Genomic DNA, 16,199 nt, shown 5'->3' on the forward strand with positions numbered 1-16,199 from the left:
AAAAGGTCCAGTGACCCTTCCCTAGATTTGAGTGTTGCTCAGATGCCATAAATTTCTATATATGTGTTTATAATTCAGACCTCAAGCATTTTTGATGTACTGCTCTGGGAAGGAGATTGAGATGTTCAGATCCTTATTTATTCTATGATTTGTATAGATAACTTTTAAAACTACACAGATATACCACTATAGTAATGTTATCACACATATGAGATTGATTAAAAAAACATATTCATTGGTTAAATGAACAGTGTATATTATAACAAGTCATTTCAAGAAGATATGATTAATAGTAAAAAATGTCATCATAATCTTGTTTCCAAATGCACTGTTAATTAATGTCTTACTGCCTACATTTGCCTCTAGAGGGCTATGACTTAGATGTGCACCACTACCAGTCTATGAAATAAAGAAACAGCACAATTAATAATTTAAAACAAAAAGTCAGTTGTCTGAAAGCACAGAAAAAGTGTCAAACAACTTTGTTACATAAACACCTTCCGGACAACAGATGATGTCTTTGCTACTTTTGTCTTGCCTTTACAAATGTTTAAACATGCTCATGTTGTTACTTTTGGGGTGTTTTTAAGCTTCACTATTATCAGGAAAAGTAGGATCAGTCCTAAATCTTGCCCATTTCAGTTAAAAACACAGAGCTCTCTAACTGTAGCTTGTTCAAAGCTTCATGAGTGATAACAAAACTGGAATTTAAACAGCAAAACTGTTGGTGTCTCCTGACCAGTGAGTGTATTAGATGAAATAAACATTCACATATATGCTGTACAGTGTATTCAGAGAAACACTGGAAGGACATTAATTAAAAAAAAAAGTCTTTAAAGTATCATGTAGGGGACAGTTATGATGCTAAGGTCCTGTTCCCCAGTTGGTTCTTGATCAGTCAGTAAAGAAAGCTGGGGCCAATTGCTGGGTAAAAGGTAGGGTCAGGACTTTCCCATGAGGAAAAGGCAGACAGAAGGAAGGAGAGAAGAAGGGTTTTTTTTGCAATGCTTTAGAGACAGCAGAAGCCAGCAGCCATGTGAGGTCTAGAAAAGAGCTGGGGCCTGTGACCAGTACTACAGGCAGGTGGTCATGGATGTTTGGCAGAGGCTGGCTAGATGGGACTAGCCACTGCAGTTTAGGGCAGGTGGGAGGAGTGGAAATAAAAACATTACTAAGTGCATGCTTTTCCAGACTGGGAAACATTAACAGCCAGCAATTGTGTCCTAAGGCAAATTGAAAAGGAACAAAGAGTGTGTGTGTGTTTTGTCGGAGGATTCAAGGGAAACCAGGCGAGGGCTGGTAGCACGGTCCCCTCTCAGAGTAAAGGTGGCTAGAGCCTAAAACTATATCTATATAATATATATAATATATAAATGCTATAATATCAAAAAAAAGAGTTATAGGATAAATAGCTTAAGTTGTAAGATATTCCCAGCAGGTTAATATTATTTGGTAGATCTAGGAGAGTTGATGAATTCATGGTAGTGATGGTGGTGGTTGGGATAAGGTTAAGGACATTGGAGAATACGTGACAACTTAATGGGAACTTTGAAGAAGCAGAAGAGCGCCTGGGACAGCAGTTCTCTGAACTTAAGAGCTACATGTTGGGAGGTCTTCCAATTGTAGCTAAGTCTCTAATTTTTGCAGTAGGAATTGGCAAAAGTGAATGGAAACTTAAATTGTCTCATCTGTGCAAGTCAGTCTTCAGAGACTAATGTTTATACAAATGAAAAAATTCTTTGGGACAAAAAAATTGACTACATTTAATGCTGGGTAACGTGGCCAGAATTTCAGTCTTTTAATCCTCACAAAAATGTATGAGTTCACTGTAGCTGGAAGAGTCCCTGAGAACTTTTCAATCAAGCAAGTAATGAATTCACCCGAAGAGGTCCTTCAGGTTAAGTTTTCTAGCTCTTGACCTTTGACCTAACATAATCAATGCCACATTTCTACCTCTTTGGACCTCACTATACATGTCTGCTCTGTCTGTGTCACCCTCTTCTGCTTCTCATAGGGTGACTTCAGGTTAACAAAAGAAAGCTCAGATTTCTCTAGCTACGAAATAATATAAAGTACAGTTTTAAAGGAGAAAATGAGTCCATGAGTTTAATGCATCAGAAGGGATTGCAAATGCCGGTTTTACTATACTTATAGGATATGGGTTACAATAAAAAAAAAAAAAAACTTGTAGAATTTTTAAATACTCCAAGGTATATAAATTAAAGTTTCTGCGGTAACAATTATTTATCAGACTTTGCTAATTTTATATAGAAGCACAGATGTGGATTGTATAGGTTGTAAGTTCTACATGGATATTTAGAACTTCTAGGTGAATCTGAATTTACATCATGAAACAGGTTTGGAGAGGATAATGAGTATTTCAGAAGACACACACACACAGACACCCCCCTTCTCCCCCCAACACACCATGTGTTTCCTGGCTCTTGGATGACTTGACATTATAACACTGTTATTAATTATTAATTTCATACCTTTTCTGAATTTTATAAGTCGATGTTGAAATATTTTTTAGTAAGATTTGTTCTTTATTTAATCTTTCCTATTCACTCATTCAGTAATTGTTTCCTGCTGCCAGAAAGCTCCCTAGATAGTAAATAAACAAAAATCTTATTTTCACGATGCCTATGTCTTTATGGGAAGACTAATCATAGGGGTTACCTGAGGAAGGAGACAGTCTATGAGATGGAATATATTGCAATCAACTCCATTTTACCAATGAATGTACAGATGGAAGACACTGACCCAGGAACATACAAGTCCAAAGTAGTAGAGCTGGCTTTTATCTGGATATTCCAAGCTTCAAAGGTCTTGTTATCCTTTACCTCTGCTCTGCAGTAATAAGCCCTTGGCAAAAATGGCAGAGTTGGAAATAGTCATGGGCCACTGTGTGAAGCTCTGCTGAGTCAGCTTATCTGCAGTATTTTTAGAGCATCCCTTGGATTAAAAAGGAACAACAACCAACAAGAGTCAGCTGTGAAACTTTGCAGAGCCACCAGTTAGAAAACTATTTCTCCTTCTTGCTAGAGGTTATTGTTATCTGGGATAACACAGATGGAAGCATCATTGGGAAGCTGGCCTTTGCTCTGTAGTTTCTGGGCTTCTCTCCTCTGGGTCGTTCTCCACTCCAGCTGTTTGTGAAGGAGTCATATATGAAGAAACACTGCCCGATATAGAGGACAGTATTTGGTTTTAGGAGTGCTTGATATTAAATTCTAGTTTAACAAACCTTGCAGATCTTTTATTTCTACTCTCTGAGAGTACATTATTTCTGTGTTGTCTTGAGCCCCTAGGATCAATAAGGAATCTGTACAGTGTTTATCAAATAAAGGAGTCTCTGCCTTTGTGATACAAAAGCATTTGGATATGGTATCTTAATATTAATAGCTGGCTATGCTTCTCAGGGTCCATGAAAATTGTTTTGCACTATGAGACACATTTCCCAGTTTTCCTAAACCTTGATGGGCTCATCCTTTTCTAGACAACTCATTAATTATGCAAAACATTATGGGTTAATAAAATTATTTTCATTTTTCATATTTGAAACCTTTTAGACCTGTTTTTTTGTTTTGTTTTGCTTTGTTTTTTTTTTTTTTTTTTTTTTTTTTTACTTTTTCTATTATACTGCTGTAAATATTTACTGACATTGCTACAGAGGTATACAGAGACACAGAAACATTCTGCTGTAAGGAAATTTGCAGGGCTCTTAAAATATTAAGGGTGCTTTCCAATGAGCAGACCTGAAAGAGTCAATGGTTCTTCAAGGCCTACCTGAATCATCTTAGCAAATTGTATAAAATCACCAACATTTAGTCTACTGATCACAGAAATTCTGTATTATTTAATATATCTATATCTCAACTTGGCTGAGATCTTCTTGGTAAGTACATTGTAAGTTGGAAATAATTGTGTCGAAAATGCATTTATTTCACTTAACCTGCCTAAGGGTGCCAAAGAGTCCAACAGACACAATAAGCGCTAAGGCATTTGTATTTGGCCATTGGGGACAAGCTTATCAATTCGCACAGATCACTGAGTCCCAGCGTTATACTTCTGAGTGTAATTTCTTTTATTCCTGGTGTCCTTGTTTTACTAATAAATATGGTGTAGTAGAATTGCCATAAACTAACTTATGCCGGTGTCTTTCTTCCTTCTGCCTCCCTCCATCCTGCTCATTCTGGTCATGTGCTCCTCATCAATGAGAAGTCACTGCATGAAAGTCATGGGGCTCTAGAGCCAATGTGTCTGAATTCAAACCCGGGTCTGTCACTACAGTATTCCTTCAGGGGTAACACAGAAACATGCAAAGGATCATATTACTGAATGAAGTGTAGCCAAAAATTAAGTTGCCTCATAATAGACATATTCTAATGCACCAGAAGACTAGTAGCAAAAGAGGAGTTTGTTTTGCTATACAGAAATATTTGTTGTCTGTTCTTCTAATCTACTGATGGGAGCCTCTTCTGACAAAAATGCAGAAGAGAAAAATTCTGTTCCTGCCACTTGACAGCCCTGTGGGCTTCAGGAGGATGCCCTGAAGCTGAAAAATCATCAGAAATACAGGATGATTATTATTTCTTATAGATGGTGAGAATTAAATGCAAGATGCCTTGGGTATGATAATTGCTTTAAAATGTGAGCTTTTCCCCATAGACATTCTTTCATTCCTAAACGGATATTTTGTTTGGTGGCCGACAATGCTAATCTTAGAAAGACTGGTTTCTCGGATCTCCAGAATAATTATCAAAACATCATCAGCTAAAATGAAGTTTTGGTTTTGGTTGGCAGAGGGCCACGATGTATTTTTAGGGTAAACAAGAGCCAAGGAAACAGACTTGAGAGCAGAGCACAGGTATAATTGATCTTTTCTTTCTTGGTTGCAGTATGAAGTTAAGGGCAGCACAGCTGTCAGTTACTGCCATGATACCATGACTGGGTGGGTCCATGATGTGCTGGGCCGGAACTGGGCTTGCTTTGTTGGCAAGAAGGTGGGAAGTCACTATGAGAAGGTTGATGAGAATGCAGCACACCTTGGAGGTCTCCAGGAAAAGTGAGTTGTGACAAGGGATTTGTCCATTTAACTTTGCTTAATGGTGTGCGTGGTATGAGTGTGTGTTTACTTTTAGAAATTGTAATTTTGCTGTGTTATGTAAATTGCACGTAGCTGTGATACAAAACTGTACTTGAAATGGATGTGGACTGACTGACCTGACGAAAAAGTAATATTTCAACACATTTCACAACCAACAAACGAGGGAATGCTTATAAACAAGAACATGATCAAAGGAACCACAAAAATAGCAAATTACTAGTAAAGAAAAAATTATTTCATTGTTGTGGTATAGTGATGACTTGCATAATACATGCATATGATGATGCTACAACTAGTGTCCAGTTACAAACTCACCAAACTTCAAGCATAAAAACCAGTGAAAGTCCTTGGTATTTTTGCAGTTTTTTTATTTGCTTGGGCTGTTACATAGAAGCCTTGCAGACAGGGTGGCCTAAAGGGGAGGTTTTGCTCTGGGTTTTGAAGGCTAACACTTGGTTTCTTCCTGGCTTGATGCTGGTTCCTCCTCCGCACTGTGTCCTCACTTGGACTTCCCTGTAGTATCCTACCTAACCTATTCATCTGAGGACCCTAGTAAAACTAGACCAGAGCCCACACTAATAACCTCCTTTGACCTTTATTAGCTCTTTAAAGACCTGTTTCTAACTACAATCTCTGGCTGAGATATTGGAGGTAAGTGTTTTAAGTATGGTTTTTTTTTAATATTTTCATTTTGTGATTATAATATAATTATGATATTTCTCCCTTCCCTTTCCAAGGGATAAAATTCAGGCTATACTGTGCAGCTACTATTTTCATTCAGCTATCTGCCATAAGGAACCATACAAACAAGAATTCTCAGGCATTATTAGTTTTTCAAGAGGGAGATCAATAAGTATTATTTTCTTTTCCACTTTGTTTAGTTGGAAAAGCCACTAAAAGTGCACGTGAACTAAACATTCAAACCAAGTGATCCTGGCAAGGAATGCCTGTAGCAGAGAGCTCATGGAAGCTGTGCCTGGAAAGATGCCTTAATCTTGTCTCTCAAAGTGATTACCAACATGGAAACTGATCCATCCCTTCCTTTGAGTTCAGTCTTGAAGTAGATTTCGTTCTACTTAAATGGTTCTTAGAAGCAGTTCACCTTGCCGTTTTTCTGATATGTTTTGTACTGGTGAGCCTGATTGAACCTTTCAAGCACTGCTTATGTAATTGCTGTGCACTGACGTGCAGGTTTGACAAATGTTGGAATTCAGTGAATAATTAACAATTTGTTTTGTATGCATGTGCTGTCTGTGTTATTTCTACATCCATGGCCAAACATTTCACATGAAGTAGACAAATGATTCGCATGTTAATGTTTTTATGAATTACATAAAGAACTTTATTTCAGAGTCTGATTTCAGGGATCTGAGTTGAGTTCTCAGATATTTCTGCTAATACTGGTTTTTAATAGCATAAAACCCTATGTAAAATAGTACTTAGGAATTGCCTATTTATAAAACATGTATTCATATACTTGCTTTGTTCATATAACAGATTATAAAAGTGCACTTTGAAAGGGCCACTTAAAGTCAAGATCATAGCTTGTCAGGTGGCCTAGCATACATGGGGCCCTGGATTCTGTACTTAACACTTCATAAACCATGTGGCAGTGCATGCCTATAATCCTATCACTTAGGAAGGAGAGACTTACTAACAGAAGTACAATGCCATTTCTATATGCATAATGATTTTCAGACCAGATTCTTTTTCAAAAATATAAAATAAAATAAATAAAATGGACATGCAGAAAAGATAATACTCTCATGCCAACTACAAAGATAAGCATGGCTTTAAAAAGAAATTACCTGTAAAGAACATAACAATTTTCAGCCTTCCCCTGTTGCCAACTGTCTTCTTGAAAGACTACACCACTCCCACCCTTGACACACAGTGTGGGTATCAGTTTTATTGGAGACTAGCTTTACCTGAAAAGACTTTCTCTGAAACTATGTCCCTTTGCTGTTGTCAGACTTTCTGAAAGGCTCTACACTCACAACCACAACTTTGTGAAGGCCATCAATACTGTTCAGAAGTCTTGGACTGCAACTAAATATGAGGAGTATGAGAAACTGAGCCTACGAGATCTGATAAGGAGAAGTGGCCACGGCCAAAGGATCCCAAGGTAACACAGTGTCTCTCCTTGTCACAAGTAGGAACGTCAGTAGTCAGTACTAAAGATCACCCTCCTTCCACACTCGCCCCACCTGGATGTCCCATCTTTTTATTAGCCATCCCAATTTAATAGGCGTTGTTGTTGTCTTTTTTCTTTCACCTTCTTTCATATTTGTGCATACTGTCCAAGTCATATTTTGGAGCCTTTCCTATGCTCTTGGTTCACATCCTGTCTCTCCTTTTTTTTTTATTCATATGCCTTGTCTTTTCTCTTTAATGTCATTTTTAGCCATTTTTTGAAATCTTGCAAGTCTACTTTCCTATCCTTAGCTATGGCTGTTACTGACAACAATCTAATGACTAGACTTATCCTTGCTATTCCAGGTAATATAAATAGGTTTGTAGCTGTGTTTTCTACTTGACTAGTTTCCAAAAACTATGATAAATGTTCTTGAAAACTTTATCTTCATTTTACTCCCATTTTATGCCACCACTTCTCCTCCCTCAGGTATCTCTCAGCTTGTTCATAGTAACTGTTAAATTTGCTACTAGAAAAAAAATCTGAAAATCTGGTTGTTTTAAGGTTCAGGAAAAACTAATTTTTATTTCTCATTCATCTTTTACTTCATCTCCTCCCTAGCCACAGCTTTGGAAGCATTTTCTGTCTTTTGTTTGTAACCTCGTGGCGTTTTCCTGCTTTGTAAAATTATATATACTATTTTGTATTTCTCTGAGTAAGAATTTGAGTATTCTGCATTATCTTTCTAGAATTGTGGCTGTATTAGGAGTGAATTTGTTGTTCCTTACCATTTGTTAAGCATCCAAGCTATTCCTGTGATGCAAACCCTTTTTTTTTTTTTTTTTTTTTTTTTTTTTTTTTTTTGAGAAACCAACATGGTTAAATAGAAGGGAACTAGAGATCAATCAGGGTTGATAAATTATTTAGGATGATTATTTTCTCTAACATATTAAAATATTCTCCAATTTGAAGAGCATTTAAAGGTTAATTTCTGGTTAGCTATAGAATGTTTTAATTTTTTTTATGATTTAAATAAGCCACACAATGATGTAGCTCTTTAAACTAGCTGAGATACATCTCTAATTTTTTTTCCGAGTGGACAAATGAACGTAATTTGATGGAAATATGCAACTATGAGACATTATGGCCTTTTTTCTTTTCTGACTAATAACATCCTTTTCTTAACATAATATTCTATAATATCTCTGAAAACCTGTTCTAGGGGCTTCTAGCGCATAAGGTACTCTGGTTTGTCAAAACTGGGATAAGGAAAACATCACAGTATCCCTTTCCTGGATTCATGAAGCAGGGTCTGAATGTGTCTGTGACAGAAAGTTGAGACTTGTTTAACAGAAATCTGAAGCAGAGGGAATTAGCAATGGAGACAAGAGCTTGTTCTGTTTGAGAGTCTGAGCTGCACACTACAGTTTTGCCATATGTTACATGCTTTGTTTTAGGGGGACTCTTTTTCCCTTAGGTTGTATCCACACACCACCCTCTGCTTTATAGAAAGCTATTATTACCAGCTTTATAGAGGGCTATTATTACAACCTGAGTTCCACAGAGAGTTTAAGATAAAGAGGGAAGTCACATAAAGAAGGAAATATTCAAGCAAATTAGGAAGTCTGACTGCTCGATTTCCAGTAGAATTTTGTATACATCTTGATTCTGCTGTAAATATCTAGTTGTGTTGTGTAAAGTCTCAAATATCCTTAAGCTGAGCCTTAAGAAGTGCTGGAAACCAGGGAACTGCTGAAATCATGAGCAAACATCACTTCTGAGCAGCTCTCTGATGCAGACATTTCACTGGATTTCTAAGACACTGAGGCCCAAGGCATTAAGACCAGATAACAGATAAATAATATCTGGAAAGTGTTTCTAATTCTCATGTTAGTACTTCTAACCTCCTCCTCCTTTTGTTCATGCTCTTATAACTTGGCTTCCCCATTTTCATTTTCTTTAGTATGTGTGTGTGTTGTGGCCAATTACTCTGCTCTATAAGATAGAAAATATCATTTCAATGCCTTGTTAGTGACAGAAAAGTATATCAGATTGCTAGTATCTTATTTGGTACTTTCAATGACATGTATAATAATGATGATATTATCATAGCTGCTATTTACAGCTATGTCTTCATTTTTGAGTTATTATTGTTGTTATCATCATTATTATTATTACATTGAATTTTTGTCAAAACTCTTTGAAGTAGGTATGAGCATACCTGTTTTCATAAGCATAAACTGTAATTTGTGACATTAAAGTTCTTTGCAGAACATCACATATTTTGAAACCATCACTACCTCTTGAGTCAAATACCATTTTGTCCTAAGTTTTCTGTAGACCCTCTAATAAACATCTTTAATGTGTATCTTGTTTTCTGACCAATATCTGTAAAGTAAGAGAAGGTAACTATTCAAGCATACTAAAAGTAGCTTTCACTGTACACAGAAAGTGACTATGTCCTGAAAATTTACAGTAACTGAAAGCTACTTATGCAGCAGAGTTAAGTCGCTACCCACGTCCAACCCAAGGAATAAGGCAACGGCAACTGTGTTCTTCTTCAAGCAGTTTATTTAGCTATCCCTGTACAGCGCACTTCCTCTCTCTCCTTCTCTTCTCTTGTCTCTCCCCCCAGCTCCCGCAGCCCTTTATAAGCATTGCCTTGATCCTATCAGCAGCTGCCACAAAGTCACTAATTGGCCACTCTCAATGACGCAAGGTGGGGTGATTGGGTAACCACACCTCTCAGTGCATACAACTCCATATATGGAGTTGTCTTTTCTCTCAAGCAATGCCTATGCCAAGCGCCATCTTGTAATGGTGAGAGTGGAGCCGCTTCCCACAGAGTTATGCAACTGAAAATTGTGTAATGGCCACATCGAACCACTCAAGGAACACGTGTTCTTTGGTTCTCAATTTCTTAGAATCAGAGATGAGGAAACCATTTTTTAAGGAAAGACTTTATATTGGTATTAACTATAGATTTCCATTCTAGGCCCAAACCTGCCCCGATGACTGATGAAATACAGCAACAAATTTTAAATTTGCCAGAATCTTGGGACTGGAGAAATGTTCGTGGAGTCAATTATGTTAGCCCTGTTCGAAACCAAGGTAAAACTAACAAAATTCCAAGCTTTCATTAAGTTACCACAAGCTGTTGTTAATTGAATACTTATTATGTATTGAGCTCTAGGATGGATGTAGGGATACAGAAAAGGAATGGCCATGGTCTTTCTACTTAAGCAAAGAGATGGAGGCAAAGTGTGGTGGCACATGTCGTAGAGGCTGAAGCCAGCATTGGTAGATAGTCTACATTATGTCGTGTGGTCCTGCATTACAAAAGAAAGTAGCCCTTGAATTCTTTCTCCGTTCTTTTGAGGCAAGAACCAAATTTGTTAAACATGGTCTATTTAGCTGAGCTCAACGTTTCTCAACGATTTTACCAGAGTGGTAATTGGAATTCATTTACCTGGCTGCTAGGAGACACTTTTGTCAAAGAAATAATTGTAAGCAATTAAACCTGGTCTTCTTTCCCAAAGAAGTTGAATTGGTTAGTTGGATCCCTTTTGCAATCTGCCCTCCATTTCTGCCATTATGTGATCTTTAATTACTACACAAGCTTAAATTTCTTGACCTGTATATGAATCTTTTAATTAACTTTATATCAGAATATGGCTTCTGATGAAATCAGTTAGTTTTCTAAGTCAGGAGTTGATTTAGCTTTGCAATTACAAAACTTCCTTTAATTGCACTTGAGGATGGATGATCTTACTTTCCTTAGTTTTACTCAAAAATTATATAGAGACTCATCAATACAGGTTATGTACCTGATCTGAAATGCTCCAAATCTGAAACTTTCTGAAAAATTTTGTGAAGTTTCAAAGTTTGTTAACATGTTACATTGAAGACTTTTTTAAATTAAATACACTCAACTGGTAAAAACATGCACATATTCATTTTGAAAATTTATTTGTCTTGCTAGTTACTATGAAATATAAAACATCATCAATAACAAAATGGTTTTTTTTGTAGATGTTGCAAGTTAGCTAAAGGATAGTTAATAATTTTCCATACACCCTCATAATTTTGAGGAAATAGTCAAGTTTCCTAACATTTTCAACTTATCAAATAAATTATTTTATCAAATGAAGATTGTTATTAGAAATATATAATTTTGAGAGATAAATTCTTCCTCTTTTCTACAAGTATATTTGTATTACATTTCTTCCACTTTTTACCATTAATATCATGCGCTTCAAGTTCCATGCTCATTGAGTGGGTTTTTTCTGTACAAAGCTTTGCTCTGGTCTGGCTTCACATGATCAAAAAGACTCCTTATATTTGATGGCAACAGTGTTCTCCCTTTGGTTCAGGGACTCACTTCCTGAAGAGGGGGTACAAATCCTGAGATCCTTTACCTTTGCCATTTCCTAGAGAGGGAAATGAAGGCAAATGACAAGTCATTGATAAACCATTTATGTGTCAAAACTTTGGTTCTCTTCCCAAAACAAAAGAAGAATTGTTCATTGGGAGCTAAGGGTATGTGACCATGGCCTGGGAACACGAATTCAGGTTTCTCTGAATGATACATTCTATGACAGGTCTATTATTACATGTTAGACATATGTTTTGTAGTCACAGAATAAAAAAAAAGTTCAAAATGAGTTCATTTGCAAAATATGTTGGTGGGAGCATAAAGTAGGTGGGTTACAGCAAACGTTACAAGTCTTACTGTGAAATTCAGATGCTATCTGAGGTACTCTTGGATTTGGGGTTGATGGGAGCTAGTGGTTGACTATTAGTTTACTTAATACATTCCAAAGAAGGTAATTTATATTCAAAAGGATATTGGTTCAGATACAGCTGTGGGATGTAGATAATTGGTGAGACCACTAAAGATAACCCAAGAGAACCTGGGCTCTCAATCAATTTCTTAAAATTATAAATGTTCTAATCACTCACTCAGCCTGCAGAGGATTAAAACTTACCTGATTGCTAAATAGATCTGGTGTGGGCTAGTTTTGTGTCAGTTTGATACAAACCAGAGTCTTTTGAGAAGAGGAAACTTCAGTTGAGAAAGGCCTCTACCAGCTTATAGATATGCCTTTAGGGAATTTTCTTCTTTGATGATTAATGTGGAAGGGTCCATATCACTATGGGAGGTACCAGCCATGAGCTTGGTAGACCTGGGCACTATGAGAAAAGCCATGAAGAATAAGCTAATAAGCAGACCTCTTTAATGGCTTCTATATTAGTTCCTGCATGGAGTTCCTGTCCTGATTCCCTTGCCTAATAGACCATTACCCAGAAGTGTAAGATGAAATAAACCCTTTCTTCCACAAATTGCTGTGGGTCATGGTGTTGAACTAGGACAATAGAAGCCCTAACTAAAAAATGTCTGTCAAGACCTACTCGAGAAGATTAGGGAAGTAAGGAATGCCCTCTGTTGCCATCATTGTTGGCAGCCAGACACATTACAACTGGCAAATAATATGAGCTCTTATTACACTGAGGCTGCATCTCTCATCACTTATGTTAGTATATGTTAGGAAGCTTTTGTGTATGTGTGTGTAATGTATGTGCAATTGCATTCACCTGTGTGGATGGAGACCAGAGATTAGTGAGTGAGCTGTCTTCCTCATCACACTCTACCTACTTCTTTGAAATACCATCTCTCACTGACCCTGGTGCTTCACATGGTCAGTGCTGCTCAACAAGCTTCCAACCTGATTCCATCCACCCAGTTTTGGGCTTACGGACTGGTGCAACAGCAGCTCTCATGCAGGTCCTGGCGATCTGATCCCTAGTTCTTAGGTTTGCATATCAAGCACTTTACCCACACAGCCCTCTCTCCAGCCCCTAAGAAGCTTTTTAATAGCAGAGTGTTTAAAGACTAGTAGTTTGCCAAGATTTAGTGTATAGAAGGATATACAAGCAAAACATTAAAGCATCACATGATACTCCCATTAGTAATGAGATTATGAAGTTTCGTGGGGAACGATAGAGTTGATTTCCACATAGATGGATAACAGGTGCTATGCAAGTAATCCAGGGGAAGGGAATGAGGCATTTTAAAGGAAGTTCTTTGACATTGCTTTTCTGGATAATTGGTAAAAGCTCTGATTGTCCTCAAATCTCCCTAGTCTTTGTGTGTTGTAAATATGATTGTTACCAAACAATGGAAATTTCAAAATATAAGTCATTTGTGAATTGATTGCTGTTCAACTGATCTGTCACCTGCACCTGCATGTCAGGTGCTGAGGAAATAATATACTTAGACATTCACTTCTTTTTGATATTTTTCTTATACTTCAGAATGGGAAAGATACTTATTTTCTCTTCTTGTTAATTGAAGTACTTAGAAAAACAAAATTCCAAATTAGGCAGAATTAAGGGAATTTGCAGTTTTCCTTTAGTCTATGAACAGATTAAGATTAAAGTAAAAAGAAATATTGGAAAGACAAATGAAGTTTTATATTTCCACTTTAAAACAGCTGTAAAAATGCCTTATAACTAGATTTACTTTGAGGCGTAAGTGGGGAGAGAAGAGAGAAAATTAAGTGAGATGGATTTATTTTCTTTTCCTCCAGGTCTTGAGTGGCTCTCTGGGGTCATATTAGACATTGTGGCAAGTTTTCCTGATATTTAATGTCTACTCTATTTAAGTCTTGGTTATAAATGTTGCTCATTAGAACTAGAAGACAAGGCCCTTAAGTTGTTCACACTACCTAACCCATACTTGCACAAGAATAAAGAGAAATGCCAGAGGCTAAGTAATTTGCCCTGGCTCACATGGCTAATGATGGGCAAAGAAGAGAGGCATGAACTGTGGCTCTCCCGTGCTGCTATAGTGTGATCCCTTGATCCCTGTTGCCGGAATATGTGTACCACGTGGGAAACTATGTTCAACCTCTTTGTAGGTGGGGTCACATGCTGAGCTCTCTGTCAGTGATGCCCTTTCTTACTGCATTATAGTCATCTAAAATACTATGGGTTTTTGGGAATCTAAACCAGGTTATCTTTTTGAAAGTATTCAGTGATTAATTATCTTAACAGTTGACAATTTTCCCAGAAAGTCAGGAACCTAAAGGAAATTTTTCCATTCCTGTGATTTCAAAACAAAAGCACTTTCTGAGCCATGGGCTCTACTTATGACCTGTCACTTGCTTCGTAGCCAATGGTCAGATAATATAGGTTTAATGATTAAATACAGGCTTTCTCTCTCTGTGGCTGCTAACAGCTAAGGAAGCTGGGTTGCTTGTGGGGTTTAGGTATCTCATGTGAACAATAGTAGCTTTGGTTAATTGGTCACACATCTATTCTTTGACCTTACCTTATTTTAAGGAAGAGTCTGGAAGAAGTAGTCCCTAAATGCTTTAGAAACCAACAAGTCAAGCAGTTACTCATCTTCTATGTATTTCCTATGTTTCAAGGAAGGAAGAGCTGAAATAGACTTTAAAAAAAAATAAAAGCCAAACGTGAAAAGAAAACATGTGCATTTTTGTTTTGTTGTTTGTTTGTTTGTTTAGTTCTGTAGCTAAAGTGAAGAATAGACAGTCTCTCCCCTTACAGAGCTTGTCCTCTGTTCTCAAATAAGCAAAGTTGTCATTTAAACTTACATTGAGTTAAAAAAAAAAAAAAAAAAAACATGCAAAGACCACTAACCCAGCACTAAGAGTAAACAAGGTACTAACATCTATTATTGGTTAGGTGATGGACAGATCATTGCCATTGCTTAGCTGATAGACAGGTCGTTGCCTCAGCTTCTAGGCCTCAGATATCAAGTGACTAGATTGTAAAGTAATAATTCTGTCAGCATTACAGGTGTTTATCTTTTCACCTTCAAAATTTAGATGATCGTTCATCAACTAGAGCACTGTATAACAAGGACAAATATGGGTGTTTTGGAAGGGAGAATTTGGGGAAAGATCAGACATGATAGTAGTTAATAAGAAAGGTTCTTGGCAGATTGGGTTCAGGGTCTTGTGGCACTGAGACCTGTATAAGGAGGCTCACATCAGCATCCAAGTTCTGTTTCCTCTAGAGCTCAGAAGCAAGTAGTTGGCTGACAGTTTCCTTGAGTCTACATCATTTCTGGGTTGTGAATATGTGCCTACTCATCATCGCTTGACTCATCCTTTCCACAAACATGCACTGAGCTCCTTCACTGTGTCCCATGGCAAGACAAAGAGCATTCAAGGAATTGCAGGGCTTAGTGTGAGGAAAATCAATCCAAGTATTTCAAATATGGCTTACAACGGTAGAAAGTGAACAGCATCCTGGCCTTGGTTTGTTTCCAGGGACTTCATAAATCATTACCTGGAGAAGGGAAAACAGTATCCCTGCTGACATTTAAAAGCATAAACGTTTCCATAATGCTTTTAAAATAATAATAATAATAATAATAATAATAATAATAATAATAATAAAGTGGCTACCAAGTTACTAGTAATCAGGTTCACTATAGATACCTTTATTTGAAAAATTAGTTAAATTGACTTCATAAATCTTTACATTCACAATGGAATGCTTAGCACTTTAATAGCTTTGTAAAACTAATCAATTGAATGATACGCATTTTGTGTAGAACTGGCTTTATTTTAGATTTGGTATCTCATGTATCTCCATGTTATCTTTGTATCAATGGCAGAGATGGGAGAGTGTGTGAGACAATAGAAGTATAAAGCTATATTAGTTTGTTTTAAAAATTATCACAAGAGGAAACTCACATACGTCCCACCACAGTCATCTCATTCTGATGGCTGAAATGATTATAGATATAAATCTAGTCTTCATTGTCAAGGAGCACCTCAGGTTCAGTGCTTATGAAGTAAGTCTTCGATCCTTTGCTGATTTTTATGAAAAATGTTTATTATAAATCCTATATTAAGATGTCTCACTCAGACTTTCATCTTTCTTTGTGAAATTATAAATAAACAATATACGTATGTTTTT

General features: G+C 36.9%; 1 protein-coding gene across 1 annotated transcript in view; it reads left to right on the top strand.

Annotated features, from left to right (window-relative positions):
- Window positions 1-16,199, top strand: part of Ctsc (cathepsin C) — a 32,809-nt gene that overhangs the window by 13,564 nt on the left and 3,046 nt on the right. Inside the window, exons 3-5 of the mRNA XM_034513659.2 lie at window positions 4,902-5,068; window positions 7,083-7,235; window positions 10,240-10,355. Of these exons, the coding sequence (XP_034369550.1) occupies window positions 4,902-5,068; window positions 7,083-7,235; window positions 10,240-10,355 (436 nt within the window). The remainder of the gene's footprint in view (window positions 1-4,901; window positions 5,069-7,082; window positions 7,236-10,239; window positions 10,356-16,199) is intronic.

Source organism: Arvicanthis niloticus, chromosome 1 (genome assembly GCF_011762505.2).
Source record: "Arvicanthis niloticus isolate mArvNil1 chromosome 1, mArvNil1.pat.X, whole genome shotgun sequence".
Taxonomy (NCBI): Eukaryota; Metazoa; Chordata; class Mammalia; order Rodentia; family Muridae; genus Arvicanthis; species Arvicanthis niloticus.